This window comes from Hippocampus zosterae, chromosome 18 (genome assembly GCF_025434085.1).
Source record: "Hippocampus zosterae strain Florida chromosome 18, ASM2543408v3, whole genome shotgun sequence".
NCBI lineage: Eukaryota > Metazoa > Chordata > Actinopteri > Syngnathiformes > Syngnathidae > Hippocampus > Hippocampus zosterae.
The window spans coordinates 13622259-13640986 of record NC_067468.1 but is presented as its reverse complement, the minus strand read 5'-3'; the positions used below and the strand labels follow the sequence as shown (position 1 = coordinate 13640986).

The following is an 18728-nucleotide window of genomic DNA, read 5'->3' as shown; positions in this document are numbered from 1 at the left end:
TTCCAGCCACCCCGACAGCGCTGAAAGCATTATTCACTTAGGTTTTATTCATAGGCTGCTTTTCAAAACAAAGTGTGAGGTGAATGATAGAACGGACACGTGACACATTACTTCTAGTTAAGATGGGGTTTATGAGTCACCGTTTGGGGAGTTTGGCAGTCACTTAGTAGATTTTCCATTTGGTTTAGGAAATGAAAGCAGATACTGTGATACTGTGGCTTTTTTTCTTTTCCACATCTGAAAAACCGCTCAAAGGTTTGTGTGTTTAGATGTGTGAGAGTCACTCATCTGTTGTTGACATATTTATGCTATCATAGCCGACAAGCATTGCCCGTGTGACTCGCCTTTCACCATTGGATTCCTGGTCTGTTAAGAACGTTATGCCACACTAGAGGAGGATGATAAGGCTGGGTACGCCTGCCCACTCTTCCCTCTCAACAATTTCAGGCAGTACTCGGGCCCGCTCGGACGCGATTATCTGCCAGAATGAAGGTGTAGGTGCTGGAACCATAAAGAATACGGACCACGGGGTTGCAGCGCCAGCAGAAAGCGTTTTGGTAAATGTTGTGACAGCCTCAGCCTCAAATGTAACCTCCATGAGAAATCCTTTTCTTTTTTATCTCAGGAGAATTTGGGTTGACTTCACACCATTTGAAAAGCAGGCATTTATTTTTATACCCCGGTTGAGCATAAATGAGTCCGACAACAAATATGGCACTAGCCCACCCGTTTACCTCCTGAAGTTTGAATAGTACTACAAAGGTTGACTATCGAGCGGCGAAACTTTCAATGCGCTTCGATGCTCCAAAATCGATCTCTTCACACGCATGTCTGTGACGTCTGCCATCTAAATCAGTTATGTCCCACATACAGGCCTCTACCAAGAATGGGCTTTTCCACATCGGACAGGTAATCTTCGAAGGGTCAACTGTTGTGCAGCGCAATCATTCGCCATCATTTCCTCCCCCCCTTTTTTCCCCCTCTTTGCAGTCTGCGTTAATTACAGCAAAGGGATGGACAAATCTACAGGTTTCCTTTTATTTGCCTCAAGCCTTCTTCCCTGGTTTTATTCCTGGTGTTGTCATGGCAACAGCCCTCTTCTTCCTCTGTCTGGCTAATGCGGCTTCCGTGTTGCAGTTGAATGTTCCTCTCTGGGTTTATGGGGCTTCTGATACCAAAGACTTACATAGACTGAGCCTTCTGTCTTGGACACGTCTAAAAACTCTGCTCCTTGACAGATATAAAAGTGCTGTCACGTGATCCGATCCTGATAAAGATGTTTTTCCAAGCAAATTTGCTGTTTTGCATCGATAGCAGATGCTCATAAAAAAAGGGCCAGAGGTTATTTTGGGAGATCCTTGAAATCAATAACTTTCCCTTTGACAAATTGTTGCTGTATTTTGTTTTTTGTTTTCAATCTCCTTGGCAATCTCGCAAAACCTAAACACTCACTGTGGTTTTCCTTTCTCTTCCCTTGTTGGAATTGTTGTTAGACCTCAAAAACTTAATGTTCCTCCTGACCTTCTTTTTGTTCTTTTTCTAGACCAGAGATGATTTCTTAGGACAAGTGGACGTTCCTCTTAGTCATTTGCCGGTGAGTTCTGTGTGTGTTTCTCTTTAGCTGTATTTGCACTACACCGTTCAAGTCACACAATTTAGCTAATTATGCAGCAGTGCAGTGTTAACAGCTAAACCATTTGGTTCCCCTTCCTCCTCAAAATTTCCTTCAAACTCGGTATACTATATATACGTACGTCCAGTCCGTTGTCTGCTACCTCTCCCAACTTTCCCAGGTATTATTGACCATAATGTTGTTGCTACCCTGTGTTGACACCTTTTGCACATCAGTCTTTTTCCGGCTCACCTTAAAGGTACATGTTAAAATAGAAGAAAATTCAAATCATCGGATTGGGGTCGTTAGACCTTTGTTAGATGCTCTGGTACTCTTTATCTTTTTCATTCAGTTCTGCTTCTGTTAAGCCGGGAGTGTCTCTGGTTTTAGGAAATTGCTCACGCAAGTAGCTTCTTGTTGTTGCTTTAATAGTCGAGCGGTGCTCCCTGTTTGGCAAGACAGGGAGATGTCTAGAATGTAAACAATACGGCGACTGTCCCCGATTTGGACCGCATGGGAAAAAAACACCTCAGTCGAATTTACATCATCTCAGTGGGAAAATGCAGACTTTGGTGATATAACCGGTTCTAAAACCAGAGATGCAGCGGGTTTTAATGTGTACACACACGCATAGAGATCTGAGAATATTTAAAGTTTGCATATGTGAATGTGGTTGGTTTCCGTTGGTTATTATTATTTTTTGTCACTTTACAAGGGATGATCAATTGATTAATTAAATCTGCAATGCTAATTCTTAATCTTTGATTTATCTATTGATGCCCATCTCTATTTTTCCCGTATAGTCCTAATCTGTTCAATCCTCATATGTTTATACCGCTGTGAAATTTAATCTGACTACATTTGATTCCATTGGCTCTAAATAAACTCTTAATTTGGATTCATTTTAGGATAGGATCATATTTTAACAAGACTGTATGTGGATTTTCCATTTAAACCGACACATTCATTCACAAGGCACGGGTGTTAAATGTATGCATCATTTCTTTGTCACACCTCTGAAAAAGTTGCAGAGTATTTGCATCGACTGAAAACCGTTTGGCAGACTGCTGAGAATCGCAAAGTAGCGTTTCTGTTTTTCCAATGTGTAACCAGAGAGGCATTACACAACCTCATTCCAGTGTGACGCTCAGAGCCACGTAATCCAGAGCCGCGACTCTTGATTATTATGCCCATCCCAAAAGAAACAAACAAAATTAAAAAATACTCACGATTTGCAGACGGAGGACCCCGCTTTGGAGCGCCCCTACACGTTTAAGGACTTCCTGTTACGACCCAGGAGGTTAGTATCATCCGGATGAGACAACAGAATGTGGCAACAAAGGGGTGAAAATAGATGTTATGTTTTTATTGATTTGTTTTGGGGGGTTTGGGGAACATGTTGTTGTTCACCTTATTCTAATTGATAGGCCATTTTATCTTATCTACTCATTCCTGTTTATTGTTGTATACAAGTCACAAGTCTAGAGTGAAGGGTTACCTGCGTCTGAAGATGGCCTATTTGCCCAAACAAGGAGGACATGAAGAGGAAGCTGGGGACATGAGGGAGGAGGCAGAGGTAAACTCAGGCATGGAGTTTATTTATTGTTATTATTGACTTGGCTTTAACGCAGTCATCCTTGCAAATTGATATTTAAGCTAGGGGATTCCCCTCCACGAAACAAATAGATTAAAATCAGCATTCTGGGCTCTCAACTGAGCTCTCAATGTTTTATGAGCTAGTAGCTTTAGCGTCGTTTGATATTCCAAATGTCGCCATCCATTTAAGATTTTCAACTACCAGAAATTGATCTCCGTGAGGTTAATAAATGTGACCGAGTCCATTTTGCCATATGTCCAAAAATGAATGACTATTTCATTTCAGGGGTGGGATGAGCCTGCGGATTCGGGTTCGCAGCGACCCCAACAGCTGTTGCCACCATTGCCGCCAGGCTGGGAAGAGAAGGTGGACAACCTTGGACGCACCTACTATGTCAACCACAACAATCGTTCCACGCAGTGGAAACGGCCCTCCAACATGTACTCTTCCTCTCCTTCTTCATGTGTGCTTTGCGTAACCTTCACCAGCATGATTTTTTAAAATTAATTTTCAATCCCATGTTAAGGGACGTGATTTCAGAAACTGAGAGTGACAATCGCCAGCGTCAGATCCACCAGGAGGCACATCGTGTCTTCCGTTCAAGACGCCACATCAGCGAGGACCTGGAGAACGAGCACATGGAGCCGCGGGATGTTATTGACAATGTGAGAACGGATTCTACACACACAAGCACAGAAATGAGAACGTATTAGAGGGACACCATCAGCAACAAAAGTGAGAAATGAAATTCACAGTTTTGACTGCTGCTCATGCATCACATCACTGAAGGCATCTGTGAACCTCACACGACATCGGTTCAGCCAACTCTGGACATGTTTTTCTTTTGCTTTTTGCATCAAAAATCCTCCCACCAGGAGCTAAATGTCCCTATATTCATTCAATTGGAAAGTGTACCAAAAATTCACTTTAATTTGAGTTCATCCCATAATCTTAAAAGTCATTCTTATCAGTAGTGTTATTATTTCTTCTGTTCTGCTTGAATCTCTTACTTTCCGCCTGTAGTCCTGGGAGCTAATTACGGAGGAAGAACCTAATGACAGCCTGGCCCAGTCCCATCCGGGCACGTCATCCATGATGACCCCACAGCCCCCGCCGACGCCCGTCCCCCAGGAATTCTCTGACGATTTGAGCCTGAGGCTGTCTTTCACCCCCGACACCAATGGCGAAGTGCCTGGGCCCAGCACTGTTCTGGTGAGAACTCAAACCACCTCACGTTATTTTTTTAAAGGGCTGTCTTTAAAGTTGAATGGCAGTGGGTCAAAAACTTCTCAGTAGGTGTTTAGCTTTTTCTATGACTTTTTCCAAAAAAATGAACCGTTTCCCATCAGGCGTGTTCCTTCGACATATTTGCAGTTCATTGTTCACATCTCCCGATGTATCGGGGGTTGGGGGGGGGGGGGGGGGTTCGTTTTCTGTGGGTTTTCACGGTGTACTTACTTATAAGGCCCTGACACATTGGATAACTTTATTGATAACTGGGAAAACAAAACATAAACACTGTCAGTCAAGAATGAGTCTGGAACCCCCCTGCGGCAAACAGGGATTCACCGTTAACTGTTGTAAAATCCAAGCAAATTGGAGTAAACTGCTTATTGTAGCCACTTGTGAAAGATTTTCAAATGTCTTCATCTCGACAGACCCAGCTATCAAACCGACTGCGCTCCTCCAGTATGACTGATGGCGTTAGCGATCAGGCCCAACCTCCTCCTCTTGCGGTAAATATTTCCCAACGCTCGCATTTCCGTCCGTCCCGCCGCCTCTCTTGTGTCACTTCCTCCCTTTCTCTGTTCCGTGACTGTTGAGCACTCTCATTGTCCCCTGAGGGCTTTTTTTTTTCTTTAGGCTTTTCCTTCACATCTCCATTGTCGGTGCTGTGGGTGAACAACACATGAATCCCACTTTCACCTGCTAACTCTTCACTTTTCCCTCTTATTGTACCATTCTTCCTTCTTGCCTCACTAGGATTACCTTACCGCTTCCTTCCTGTCTTTATTGCTGACTTTGAAGGAAATACTTGTTCTTCACCACTCTGACCATTCCAATTTGAAACTCTCATGTGAGACTTGGATGACTTAAATTTTAAGTCATGTGTCACAGGCTCCAAATCCGACAGTCACATGATTTTTGAAGCTGTCGCACAGTTGAGTCACAGAGCTGTTGAACAAAGGAGTACTACAAGTGCTGATGTCAGCAACAATGACGAGCCATTTGTGGGTGGTGTAATCAGGCAGATATTTGCTATCCTCAGCCGGGCTACCACCACTGCAATGTTGTTCAGGTTTAGGAGGCATTTGCTGCACATGTATAATAGAGTAATTTTTGGGGGGAAAAACGTTGAAATATACAAACATGTACACATGCTGTAAAATGACCCTGCATGAAATACAGTCAAGGATACCTCGAGATCATATTTCCGCACCTAATTCCGCAATCACAAATAGGAAAAGAAACACCTCAATTTTTCCACTGATGTTTTTTTTTTTTTAAATTCACTTTCACTTTTTAAATTGTGACATACTTGTAAATGTTGTTTTTCTCTGTACCCTTTCTTTCCATAATCTGAATCAACCAATCACAACTGCAGTACCTTTGATCCACTTCACAATCAATATCCAAAATTCCCTCAACTATTTATTTTTTTTTCTCCCTTACCCAAAAAGTCGGATCCCTTCCCAAGCACAATCACTTTCTGTCGCCACCCTTTGTCTCTTCAGTGTCTCCTCAAATAAGCTGCCCCCACCATAAAGACCCTCCTTTGCCCATTTTATTAATGCCCCCTCCTGACAATACTGTTGTCTGCCACCAGCAGCGTTCCCATTCCAGAAGAACCAGAGCTCAAACTGTCTCAGGTGGTGAGGATACCACGGTAATGTCTCAGTTTATGTACAATACAAACTCTGCACCTTTTTATTTCATACTTTCAGATCAGCATCGGACAGTCTTTAGAAACAACGTGAAAAATATTTGCCTCGAGATTGACTCAAATACTGCATACACGAAAAGAAGGCCACGCTGAAACTGTTGCATTGTAGTAATGTTGTCTCTTGTTTTGTATGTCACTTTATTTGTGCATCTGCCCACTGACTACAGATACTGTATTTATGATTTTTTTTCTTGTGTTGTTCCTGTCTTTACTATCGTCATTTTTAAGGTCAGAATATTGTAGCGGTGGGAATTGTAGTAGTAGGACATCATATTATGCAATTGTCAGGGGAAAAAAACGATGTGTAGATCACAAGATCTGTGTAACTTACCAAAAAAATGTACACTTTGTGCATGCATAGCCTTTTCTAAAATATTTTTTTTAATTCCCTAAATTCCATAATGATGGTTGGATGAAACACTGACTCATTGCTGTCTGTTCAAAAAGCATTTATCTCCAAACAAATGGAATGAAACATAAAAAACTGCAAATGTCAAAAGTGACCACCATCATGATATTTTGCAGTACCCCTCAAGTCAAGTCAAGTCAAGTCAACAGTATTTATAGAGCACTTTCAAACAGCCATCGCTGCATACAAAGTGCTGTACATGGAGCGATTTAACATATACAATAAACAGTAAGACGAATCAGTAATAAGTAATAAGTAATAAGGCGGTAGAAAGCACCAAGCAGTAAAACCAATAGCAAATCTAAGTCATGCTGAGTCAAACGCCAAAGAATACAAGTGAGTTTTGAGGAGGGATTTAAAGATGGGCAGCGAGGAGGCTTGCCGAATGTTCAGTGGGAGGTCATTCCAGAGAGATGGACCAGCAACAGAAAAGGCTCGATCCCCTCTGAGCCTCAGTTTAGTTCTTGGTACGTCTAGCAAAGACTGGTCCACAGACCTGAGGCGCCGGGCAGGGGTGTAGGGGCGTATGAGCTCAGAGAGGTAAGGTGGCGCGAGATTATTCAGAGATTTGAAAACAAAGAGGAGGATCTTAAAAATAATTCTAAAATGAATGGGGAGCCAGTGAAGGGATGCCAAAGTAGGAGTTATATGCTCCCTCTTACGAGTACCAGTCAAGAGGCGAGCAGCGGCATTCTGTACCAGCTGAAGGCGCTTGATGGAGGACTGGCTGACTCAACTGACATAGGGTTGTCCCTTCCGTGCCTCTGCGTTGCTATTCGAACAGATTACATTTCCCTCCTGGAGGCCTCACCTTCCGATCTTCTCTGACACGTTTATTTTTGCTCTCTCTCCACGCCGGGCGGAGCCAGTCTCCCACAGCGGCCGTGTTCAACCTGACCACCCCGGGCCTACCCCCTGGATGGGAGGAGCGGAAGGACGGCAAGGGGAGAACTTATTACGTCAACCATAACAACCGCACCACTACCTGGACTAGGCCAATTGTGCAGGTACAGCAGGTCAAGGAGGCGGGAGCTGAACTTGCGTCGACATCGTCATGGCCGTGATTCTCTTTATCCTCTTGTTCTCAGCCTTGTGTGCAGCCTGTTTCTTTTTTTTTCTTCATGTGCACACCTCTGGGTCTTCTCTTGTCAAGTGTTTTCTGACACTCCCGATCAGAGCCGTGTCTTCTCATTCCTGCGTTCCTTTCCCCCATGGTTTTCTGTCCAGTCTCGTCAGCGATGGGTGTCTAATATATCTCTTTATCCTGGTGGTATTGTTTGTGTCTGTGCATCTGTTTTTTTGCAGTTTCCTGCCGCACTCGTCCGTTGAGTGGGAAAGCGGCATGTGTCACGTTAGTTTCCAACCCGTCTTAATCTCAAAAGTGCTTTTCTCCCCGGCAGCTGACTGAAGATGGACCTAGCACCTCAGCGGGCGCCGCGTCACCGTCGGGAGCGACCTCTGCCCTGACACCTGCCCCCTCCCCCTCTTCCAATGCCTCCTCTAATGCCTCCAACAACCACCTCCATGAGCCCCAAGTCAGACGACCACGTAGCCTCAGCTCCCCCACTGTCACCCTCTCTACCCCCTTGGAGGTGAGATGTAGTCCCCCATCCCAGTCCACCGCAACCCCTTTAGAACAGGGGTGGGGAATCTGCAGCCTGCGGGCCATATGTTGCCAAATGCATAACCTAAGAGGAACTGTTTTAATGTTCACATTATATAATGACAAGCAAGTCATCAACTGTAGCATCATATCGAAGAATTAAATTAGAAAATCAAGGTTTTCCACCCTTTGTCTAATAAAATGACCCATAATCCTCACCTCTTTTATTCAGTTATCTTAGTGTCCCCTGCTTAAACTAGTTCTCCTCATTTCCACTGTTGTGTAATAACAATCTTCGCTCTGGAGAATGCGTTTGCCGGTGATTTTTTTTTTTCTGTACTCTTGAGGTTGTCAAAGGAACACTTGCTATTTCGATCGAATCTTGCATTGCCATGGTAAATGCATCATAGAAATGTGGCCAATTAAGATGGCATTGGGTCTTTGTCACTAACTGGCAAACTACCAAGAGAGCTGACCTGGTGGAGATTTAATTAAGGTGTGTGAAAGTTTGTATGATAAAAAGGCGCTGTCAAAGTCAGAGTGGAAAAAAAAAAACAGGAACATAATTAGAACATTCAGATTAGACTGTGTTGTGTTAATTAACACGTTTTCTCATGTCAAGTGCAGATCGGAGTGTAATCATGAGGGATTCCTTTGTGATGATTGAACACTAATTAGTCTTTGTGTGGTTGATGTGCTTTATAAAAAAAACGAGTAGAAGCACATGAAGTTAACTGCCTGCCAAAGTCAGTGTGACTTTTTAGCACTGACTCTCTTCATTAAAAGTGATGGGAAGTCAAATGCAGTCACTCAGTGCCATTCTTCGTCTTGCTAATTGTCCTGTGAGTGTAAATGCCAGCTTTTAGTGAAAATGTCTGTCTTAATTAAAAGTGATGGGAAGCTAAATGCAGCGAATCATTACCATTCTTAACATTGCTAATTGTCCGGTAAGTACAAAAATCAGCTTTTCGGGAAAATGTCGTTTTCATTATTTTTTTGTGAGGTTGGGGGCTAGGTAAAGTTTTACTCACTGCGGCGTGATATTTTCAACCGGGGGGGATCACTTGGTTTCCCTCCCGCTGGGACAGCCAAATAACATTTGCACAATTTGGCTGAAAGAGAAAAGCTCTTCTTCTGCTGCATGGTGAGAATTGATTTTTGTTTCTTGTTGTTGGTGTTGTTGTTGCAAATTATCACAAACTTCCTGTTGTGTAGTGGAATCATTTCTGATTTCAATCGGCACACTCATCTATTGCTACGAATGATTCTCTTCAAGCCTTCTCAAGAACATGATTATACTCTTTTGTTTGTGGAGTATTAAACTTAAATTAGTCCATACAGACCATACCAGCTTCGATTGTATTTAAAAGTCTTGTCTTGGACTGTTGGGACTGATGTTGTTCCTTGCTCTTTATAATTGTTTTCATTCAGGGGGCCAACAACATCCAGGCGCGGCGGGCAGTGAAAGACACCTTCTCCAACCCTCAGTCCCCGCAGCCGTCGCCCTACAGCTCACCCAAGTCTCAGCACAAGGCCCAGCAGAGCTTCCTACCGCCGGGCTGGGAGATGAGGATAGCCCCCAACGGACGGCCTTTCTTCATCGACCACAACAGCAGAACCACCACCTGGGTGGGTATCACTGCTTCTTCGATTCGATTTTCTCTTAATTTGTCTTTTAAAGTTCAACTTGAAATAAAAATGAATGAACTACAATGGAAAATATTTCTCTGCTCATTCCCTTCTCCCTCCCTACTCTCACACCACAAACTAGGAGGATCCCAGGTTAAAGTATCCGGTCCATATGAGAAATAAGAACTCCATGGAGCCTGGTGAACTCGGCCCGCTTCCTGTAAGTACATGTTGTTGCTTGTGATGTTTACAATGGACCCTCAAACAAAGTCTTTAGAAACCATATTTTACAAGTATAGTTGTACATGAGCTGCGCAACGATTAATCAGTTAATTGATCATTATTCTCATCGATGAATGTGCTGGGAGGCGCACGTTCTGCCTTCGAGCCCTCGACCATCTAATCACAAAATAATTGGGTACTTTTATTTTCATTATTTTATTATTATTTTAGACTGTTCAAAAGTCCCCAAAGTATTTTATTTACATAACATTTCTAATGCAAAATATGACTCAGACTTTCTTATCTATGACTCAGACTCATGACTTCTGGCCATGCGCATTCAGCAAATCACAGATACAACCACTACTTGATACAGTTGTACTGTACTCCAAGGTATCAGCCCAACTTGATGCTTGGTCTTGGTACTCGCCCGTCCCTAATTATTATTCTCCTCACTGACTTGACTATATTGTACTGAGTCGCCAGAACATGAGTATATTGCTTTCGTCAACCGCTACATCACAATAACTTCCTCGTCCTCTTTGCCATCACCGGTTGTGCCATGTAGTGGCATCACTAAAAGACAAAGCTAATTATGTAGATCCTCACCGAGCAAGATTAGCATCTGTATGATATCAAGTGATTATGTTCAACCTTGCGTTGCGTCATGTTTTTTTCCGACTGTATGACTTTATCGGCGTTTGATGTCTCGAGGCCCGTGATTAAGGTGCTGTCTCACCATCAGGCTGTGCAAGGCATTTCCTTTTTTAGTGCTGTGAGAAAAGACGCAACACCGGCTGTGTGTGTGTGGTCCGGAAATGGGATTGTTGTGAAAAGGGAGCTAGCATTACAGTAGCGCCACAATGTGACGATTCACAGTGTGCGTGGTTGGCGTGCGCATGCGTGTGTATGTTCTCTTATTGCTCTCTTCTGTTCGGGTGGATCTAATAATGTCCACTACTTCCTCCGCACTCCCCAACCCCCCCTGGGGCCGTGTGTGTTGGGCAGCACCTACCAGAGGAGGTTGGTCGGCTCCCTCCCTCTGCCTGCCTACCTACCTGTCTGGTCTGCCACGCTGTGGTCACGTCATGCCTGCGGACAGCGCTACGCTTTCTTTTCTCTGTTTTCATTGTATTTCTCGTTCTCTCTTCTGGCCAGCATGAATGGGTTTGACCTCTTCCTAATTTTCCATCCCCCCCTCCAGCTTTCTTTCTCCGCACGGCCTCTGCACCAGCACCCCTCCCGTTTGGCTCTCTCCCGGGGGCCTCTAAGATTACGCCATGTCTGTGTAACTGTATCAACTGAGGGACAAAAGCACCCTGTGCAGTTTTTAGCAAGAAGGGTGACGAATGTTCAGTGGTGCCTTGACGGTGGGCGTCCAAATTGGCTCACTGAAGAAAAGAAAGAAAAAAAATGAGATTACGGTATTTATTTGTGGAATAATTACTTCCAGAGTACAAATGTCAGTTAGGCATGCATATTATATGTAGGATGGCAGTTTTACAGGGAGGCAAACTTCAAACCAAACGTTGGAACTGCATGTGTCCGCTGAGAATGTAGACTTGGCCTTTTTTAAGAACCCCCCCCCCCCACCCCTTCCCATTCCCAATTAAAACAATTAAAATAAATAAATAGCACTCTCCCCTTTATATCCTGACTTGAATTGCCTGACTTCCGGTGCTGGGTGAGAACGTGTGTGGCCTGTGACTGTTAAGCTCTTAAGTGATAGTTCTCCGTTACGAACCGGAAGCCGGTGGTGATACTCGTGGTGATGAGCCCTCTCTGTGTCATGTGTGGTGGTATCTGTTGTGTTTTTGCAGTCCCGACTCAAATAGGAGCGATCGTTTGAAAAGCGAACATCAACTGTCTTTTTGGTGTGTTTGATTGAGCTTTGCTATTGACGTTTTCTTTTGGGGAGAGTTCAATCAAGCCTGAAATAAAGAACGTATTTGAATGACTATTTGAGCATGGCCTGTTTTAAATGGTGGTTGTGCTTGTTTTTGTTTTGTTTTTTTTTCCACCCTTGTCATCCACCATTTTGTTTTATCTTTGTAGCCCGGGTGGGAAGAGCGAGTTCACACAGATGGACGCACCTTCTACATTGACCACAGTAAGACGACACTTGAGAATCATATTTTCCATCCCTCAATGGGCCTTGTAGCGCTTACTAATCTTGTAATGCATTTCTGAATTTCCAATGTTTGTTTTTTTTCTCATCTAGACACAAAGAACACACAGTGGGAGGACCCTCGCCTTCAGAGTCCTGCTATCACTGGACCCGTGAGTAGTTTCCACTCTGTGCTGATGTTTTCCATGCGCTGGAATTGACACACACTCCTCTCCACACTTTTGCCCTCCTGCTGTCAGACTGTCACTTAAGTCACTTAGCATTCCTACGCCTGAGGGTCATTTCTCTCATGTTGGCACTTTGAACCATGTTTCCACCAAGCAGTACAGTTCGGTATACAGTTTTTGGGTGATTCCAGTGCAAGTGGCAAGAGTACCACTGTTAAATTGTCCGCACTCATTCATTCATAAGGATGCTGGTGGGGTTTTGAAGCTGCTTTTTTTTTTGTCTCTTGCGCAGGCTGTTCCATATTCCCGAGAGTTCAAGCAAAAGTATGACTACTTTCGGAAGAAGCTAAAGAAACCGGTAAGTATATAATTGCAATGGAAAACCTCCCAAGATTCCATGGTGATGCTTGATTGCAGAGGCCTCCCGTCGTCTTTGGATCTCATTGAGTATTCATGGCTGTATTGGTTCTGTTTTTTTTTTTTTCATAATCAACACTTCAAATCATTATTTTCTACTGATGGGGGGTCTTACTGTTGAGTGTTCATCATTTTTAGGTGAGCATTTGCTGGAGTATGTTAAAGGTCAATAATGTGATTCATAAAGTAGTGGAACTGACGCAAGGAAGAATGTTAGTTTTATTTTCAGTGATGCTGGTTGACTTTCGAGTTGTAGTAATCCAAAACTGCTTTCCTAACAAAAAAACAGTTTAAAGTGCTGCCAATGTTGCAATGAAGGTATCTTAAGTTAATGCCGTTCAATAAAATAAAATTACATTTGTTTGACATTGGAGAAATTGTCAGGATCTTTGGTTAAATTACTCATATGTCAAATATATCCAGATAGCAGTAATGTTAAAGGTGACACTATCCATATAAATAAAGATGTTTTGGGTTTTATGGTTTTTACCAGACTTTTTTTTTAATCGGTGCAATTTCAGGCTGACATCCCCAACCGCTTCGAGATGAAGCTCCATCGCGGCAACATCTTTGAGGAGTCGTACCGTCGGATCATGTCGCTCAAAAAGCCCGACGTCTTAAAAGCACGCCTGTGGATCGAGTTTGAGTCGGAGAAAGGCCTGGACTACGGGGGCGTGGCCCGAGAGTGGTTCTTCCTCTTGTCCAAGGAGATGTTCAACCCCTACTACGGTCTCTTTGAATACTCTGCCACGTAAGTCCAAGAAATAGTTCTGCCCACTTGAAATAGAAAAAAAAATAAATAAATGCCACCTCCGTTTGGCCGAGGTGTTGTTTCCCAGTGGGACTTGTTAAAACGTCCTTTCACTTGGACTTACTCTTCCTCTCATTCAAAAATCCATCCTGATGCAAACTGTTTCCCATATTCAAAACAAGGGAATATAATGGACGGTTCCTGATTGCCTGCTTTTGTTGGCGCCAGCAATTGCGTCCATTTATTTACTTTTTTTATGCAATGTAGAGCAAAGGTAGCACAAACAAAACTTATGTCATGTGATCAAGCCCTTGAGTAGACAATAGAGCCGTTGCTTTTGAGTTCTTGGGTCTAAAAGTAGTACAAAAGAAAAACCTTGTGCTCAAGCTGTTCCTTAGCGGTAAGTGAGTGCCCCCTTCTTGTGCCGCTGACGATGTCGTGTCACATATCCAAATTGTGTCGCTCAAGAACCAGGAATATTCATTCTCAGTGAAACTACGCCGTGTCAATCCAGCCACAGTGATGGAAAGGTCGAGCATTTGTTGGAGGTGGCCCTCATAAGGTCCACTGAAGCCATTGATTGTTGGTGTGACGTATGTGCAGAGACAACTACACCCTCCAGATCAACCCAAACTCTGGCCTGTGCAATGAGGACCACCTTTCTTATTTCAAGTTTATCGGACGTGTGGCGGGAATGGCCGTCTTTCATGGAAAGCTACTCGACGGTGCGTGTCTGAACTCTTGTTGACAAGCCCACTTCAGGTTCTTGTATTCACACACAGCTCACTTTCGCCCCCTGCAGGCTTCTTCATACGACCATTCTACAAGATGATGCTGGGTAAACAGATCTCCCTGAATGACATGGAGTCTGTGGTGAGCCATCGCAGTCCCGAGACCCCTGAGTCGGTGTATCGGTTTTAAGTGTTGCCATTTTCCTTGTAGGATAGTGAATACTACAATTCTCTCAAGTGGATCCTGGAAAACGATCCCACTGAGCTGGACCTGCGGTTTTGCATCGACGAGGACAACTTCGGACAAGTATGCAACGTTGCATGATTCGTGCGTGAGATTGTGGTCTAATGTATCAACAATGGGACAGGGGCACTTTCATCTTTAATTTTTTTTTTTTTATGTTTTATTTGTTTATTCTCCCCTCCAGACATACCAGGTGGACCTGAAGCCCAGCGGCTCGGACATGGTGGTTACCAATGACAACAAGAAGGAATACATTGAGTGAGATCCTCAGTGCTGTAACTATTCATGTGTAAAGGCAACACGTTGTTTATGGTTGTGACGCACTTTGTCTCCCGACAGTCTGGTCATCCAGTGGAGGTTTGTGAATCGGGTGCAGAAGCAGATGAATGCCTTCCTGGAGGTATTTTTGCACCGCTGCCTCATCACCACTAAGGGGCACTGTAACCCCAAACTGGGGTAGACACCCTGACGTGTGGAAATCACCGTTTTCTTGTTTTCAGGGCTTCACCGAGCTCATCCAAATAGATCTGATCAAGATCTTTGATGAAAATGAACTGGAGGTATGCATTTGATGTCACTTTTATGAACCAAAATGAACATTTGAACACTCGTAGCTGATTGCCTGGCTCTGTTGGTGCAGTTGCTCATGTGCGGCCTGGGCGACGTCGACGTCAACGACTGGCGACAGCATACAGTTTACAAGAACGGCTACTGTCCCAACCACCCGGTCATCCAGTGGTTCTGGAAGGTCAGTCTCTTGCCTGTGTATGTATACTCATGCCACCTTTTTTTTTTTTTTTGTCCTTGAGGTGACACCAACACGTGCCATTGGAGCAATGTCTGTTGTTACCTTTTGATTGTGCAGTGTAAAGTGTGTATTATTTGCCCCCTTCAGGTTGTCCTCTTAATGGATGCCGAAAAGAGGATCCGACTTCTACAGTTTGTTACGGGAACATCGCGGGTGCCCATGAACGGCTTCGCTGAGCTTTATGGTTCGCCGTTCTTGCTCCTTTTTGATAGACAGCAACCATATGCAAAGCTCCAAAATGAATTGTTTTCAACTAAATGAGATGTTGTAAATGCTAAAAGTGCTAAAATGTTCTTGTTGCAGGCTCAAACGGTCCTCAGCTGTTCACTATTGAGCAATGGGGAACGGCGGATAAGCTGCCCAGAGCCCACACGTGGTATGTCAGATTGACACAATTTATTTATTTGAAATGTTTGACGTTTGAATTGAAAGTACAGTTGTCCTCTACACTTATGGAATAATCACGTTTGGAAAAAAAAATCGAAAGCACAGCATGATAAAAATCAGATACAAGTAACATATGTGCAATAAATAAATACATTTATGGATTGGACAAAGTTGAAAGATAGCTATAGGCAACTTCCTCTTTCCATCAACAACAAAAAAAAACATGACTGGCACACATGAACACATGAAATGTTTTTAACAGAATATTCTTTTTCCAGTTTCAACCGTTTGGACCTTCCCACCTATGACTCATTTGAGGACCTGCGAGAGAAGTTGCTTATGGCTGTGGAAAACGCGCAGGGCTTCGAAGGAGTTGACTAAAAGGGGTGGGGGGGGCCTCCGTGAGGGGGACAAAAAAAAACACCACATCCGATTTATCGGAATTGACAAACGGGAAATACAACTCAAAAGCGTCCAAATCGGCGTCGTAGCGTGTGCTTAAGCAAACGCCGGACCGTTAGCCATACCCAACTGTACAGCGAGTCGACAGGCCGACTTTCAACGGAGGGCTGTGGGGGATGTGGTTCTATGTTAAGGCACAGCCCCCTCGTGATCCCAGCGGGGAGGAGAGAGAGTATTTAATCCCCTGGCATGAGCATGAAATACCATCCCATCACCACTACACCCTGTGGAAGCACTACGACTAACCTACTAACATTTTATTATTCTAGCTAGCACAGCAGCCAAGGCCGTAACGTGACTCCCGATATCGGATTACTTTAGCAATCCAACTAGCCAATCTCACTTCAGGAAATATGCTATGCCCCCCCCCCACCCCCCCTCCCTCCTATGTTGGCACCCGAGCCTTTTTGTCGATTGATGATTTCTTTTTTTATTACATATGTAGTTGTTGTTTTGTTTTCCTTTTTTTTTTTTTTTTAAATCCGCGATATGATTCCGTCAGGAAGTATGATGTCTTTGTACTGATGTTTACTATTTTGGACAATTCTCAAATATCACGCAAAGTGAAGTTGAAATGAAAGGGGGGGGGACTTTTTTTCTTTCTACAGTGATTAATAGCAAACATGTTTAAAAACTCAATGTTTGTTTTTTTTAATTTTACTGTTATAGCCACTCTAAATATCAAAGTGCACCGAAAAGCAACATGAAAACGACAAAATGGATGTTGCGTTGGCTCTTGATTCGGAGATTTGGGGCTAGTTTCTGTGAGACTATCAAGAATAGTCCTGGCTTGTTCATAATGCTGTATATTGGTCTTTTTTGACAGTATATAAATGTATGTATGCTTTCATTTAATAAGTATTACCGATCACTAAAAATGAAGTGTGCGTGTGTGTGCGTGCGTGCGTGCTTGCGTGTGCGTATGTGTGTGAGAGCGAGAGCAAAGAGACAAGCTGTGATTTAAAACTCTTGAATATTAAGCAGCACGTTTCATACAAAAAATTTAAATTAATAGAACTTTTTTCTAACACCATGGAACCTAAAGGGCACTTTATACATCACTGAGGTCACCTGTGTCGTCAACCTTTGAATGTGATTCTACATCTACATAAGCAAGGCTTAGCCGGTGCAATAGAACCCAGACTAATGTGGTTACGCTGCTAAACCAACCACATAAAAAAAATAAAAAAACTTTATTTCCACTTTCTGCTATTGCCGCCACCCTCTTTGTCATTGATCTTTTTTTAATGTATATGCTTGTTTAGTTTTTATAAAAAGGGTGACAGTCATGTGTATACATATATACATACAGTCTATATAAGTATATATAGATGTGTGTGTATATTTCTTTGTTTAAAGATGCCTCCGCTCTCAGCTCTTTGTGGTTCATTTAGCTTCAGTCCAATAAAAGTGAAACCTATTTAAACTCGTGTTTGTTGTCTTGTTCTCACCAGGAGTGGCTTGTTCACAGTGTGACAATTAAACATCAGGCATCTCACTTCCAGCATGTACATAATCATTCGGCAGGCAAACCATCCAACTCAACCAACTTTACATGAAATAGTATAAGCTAGTATACTCGACTAAATGCGAGCACAAACTGATGTGACACCAGACAAATATGAGTATTAATGCATTCCTTAAACAATGTTAGGGCATTAAAATCTGGACATTGAATGAAAAAGTATGATGGGTGTCCCGATACAACTTGTTCACTTCCGATGTAATACCAATATTGCAGCCTAGAGTACCGTCCGATATGGGTACAGTATGGTGTCAGCAGGAATGATATATGCTTTTATTTTGAAATATGAAATGTAAGAAGAGACTTGATCAAGTGAAACAAAGAACAACAGGTATGAGAAAATATGACTGGGGGTAGGGGGTGCCAATGCCCCACCACAAATTTGTGTAGCCCCTGTGACTTAACACAATACGTGTGTGTACACACACACACACACTCACATAGGTTTCATGTAACTTTCTTTCTATACTATACTAGACATGGTATTCTCATTAGTGCTATATTCAAAGTTCAAAACAAAATGCATTTCTGGTGATTCAGTAACTTGAGAGAATGTTCTTTCGAATTGTTGATTAATGCAGCGCACGTGTTCCGGTGAAGAGACGTGGGTTCATTCACACACACAATCTCCGAGTTATCAGCGCCAAGGACGAGCAAATAAAAGCCAGCCTGCCAGTGCGGGGACATTTTATCAAAGCCCAAAGGCTTACAAACAAGTTGGCAAGCCAAAAATTGCCATTTAAGGTGGACACACACCATTAAATTCGTTTAGAATGGCTCATTAATGCTGTGGGGATTTTATATATATGTCGAAATAGACTTGTACTTCAGAGGTTTACACACAGCACTAAAGGTGTTCATATTGTTCTTAGAGATGCACAGACACGTCATTGGTAAGTATGATATTTTGTGAGTAAAAAATAATAACAGGCGAGTGTACTAGAACAAGAGTCTTTTTCTCTAACTCCAAATGAACCAACAGGATTATTTTTAACCCACCTGTTTTTAGTATCTTTTCTCTTGGGAATGTCACTGTTTTGCTGTGTTTTCCCTGCTTGATGATGATTTTAAATATTATGTGGGGGTAATTTT

At 43.0% G+C, this 18728-nt stretch overlaps 1 protein-coding gene across 11 annotated transcripts in view; it reads left to right on the top strand.

Moving 5' to 3' along the window:
- The window catches only part of nedd4l (NEDD4 like E3 ubiquitin protein ligase), a 29585-nt gene extending 12048 nt beyond the window's left edge, over positions 1-17537 (top strand). For 2 of the 11 annotated variants that reach the window (XM_052051285.1, XM_052051279.1), the window contains 28 exons: positions 874-909; positions 1544-1594; positions 2851-2912; positions 3086-3188; positions 3495-3649; positions 3736-3874; positions 4233-4421; positions 4868-4945; positions 6037-6096; positions 7432-7569; positions 7963-8154; positions 9597-9794; positions 9937-10014; positions 11025-11039; positions 12072-12126; positions 12238-12296; positions 12604-12669; positions 13250-13479; positions 14083-14204; positions 14282-14352; positions 14422-14517; positions 14639-14712; positions 14794-14854; positions 14955-15014; positions 15095-15202; positions 15350-15446; positions 15566-15638; positions 15928-17537. In XM_052051285.1, coding sequence (XP_051907245.1) covers positions 874-909; positions 1544-1594; positions 2851-2912; positions 3086-3188; positions 3495-3649; positions 3736-3874; positions 4233-4421; positions 4868-4945; positions 6037-6096; positions 7432-7569; positions 7963-8154; positions 9597-9794; positions 9937-10014; positions 11025-11039; positions 12072-12126; positions 12238-12296; positions 12604-12669; positions 13250-13479; positions 14083-14204; positions 14282-14352; positions 14422-14517; positions 14639-14712; positions 14794-14854; positions 14955-15014; positions 15095-15202; positions 15350-15446; positions 15566-15638; positions 15928-16030 — 2769 coding nt within the window. In that variant the 3' untranslated portion in view covers positions 16031-17537. The remainder of the gene's footprint in view (positions 1-873; positions 910-1543; positions 1595-2850; positions 2913-3085; positions 3189-3494; positions 3650-3735; positions 3875-4232; positions 4422-4867; positions 4946-6036; positions 6097-7431; positions 7570-7962; positions 8155-9596; positions 9795-9936; positions 10015-11024; positions 11040-12071; positions 12127-12237; positions 12297-12603; positions 12670-13249; positions 13480-14082; positions 14205-14281; positions 14353-14421; positions 14518-14638; positions 14713-14793; positions 14855-14954; positions 15015-15094; positions 15203-15349; positions 15447-15565; positions 15639-15927) is intronic. The other 9 variants (XM_052051287.1, XM_052051282.1, XM_052051286.1 and 6 more) reach the window with 7 other exon arrangements.
- The last annotated feature ends 1191 nt before the right edge of the window (positions 17538-18728 follow it).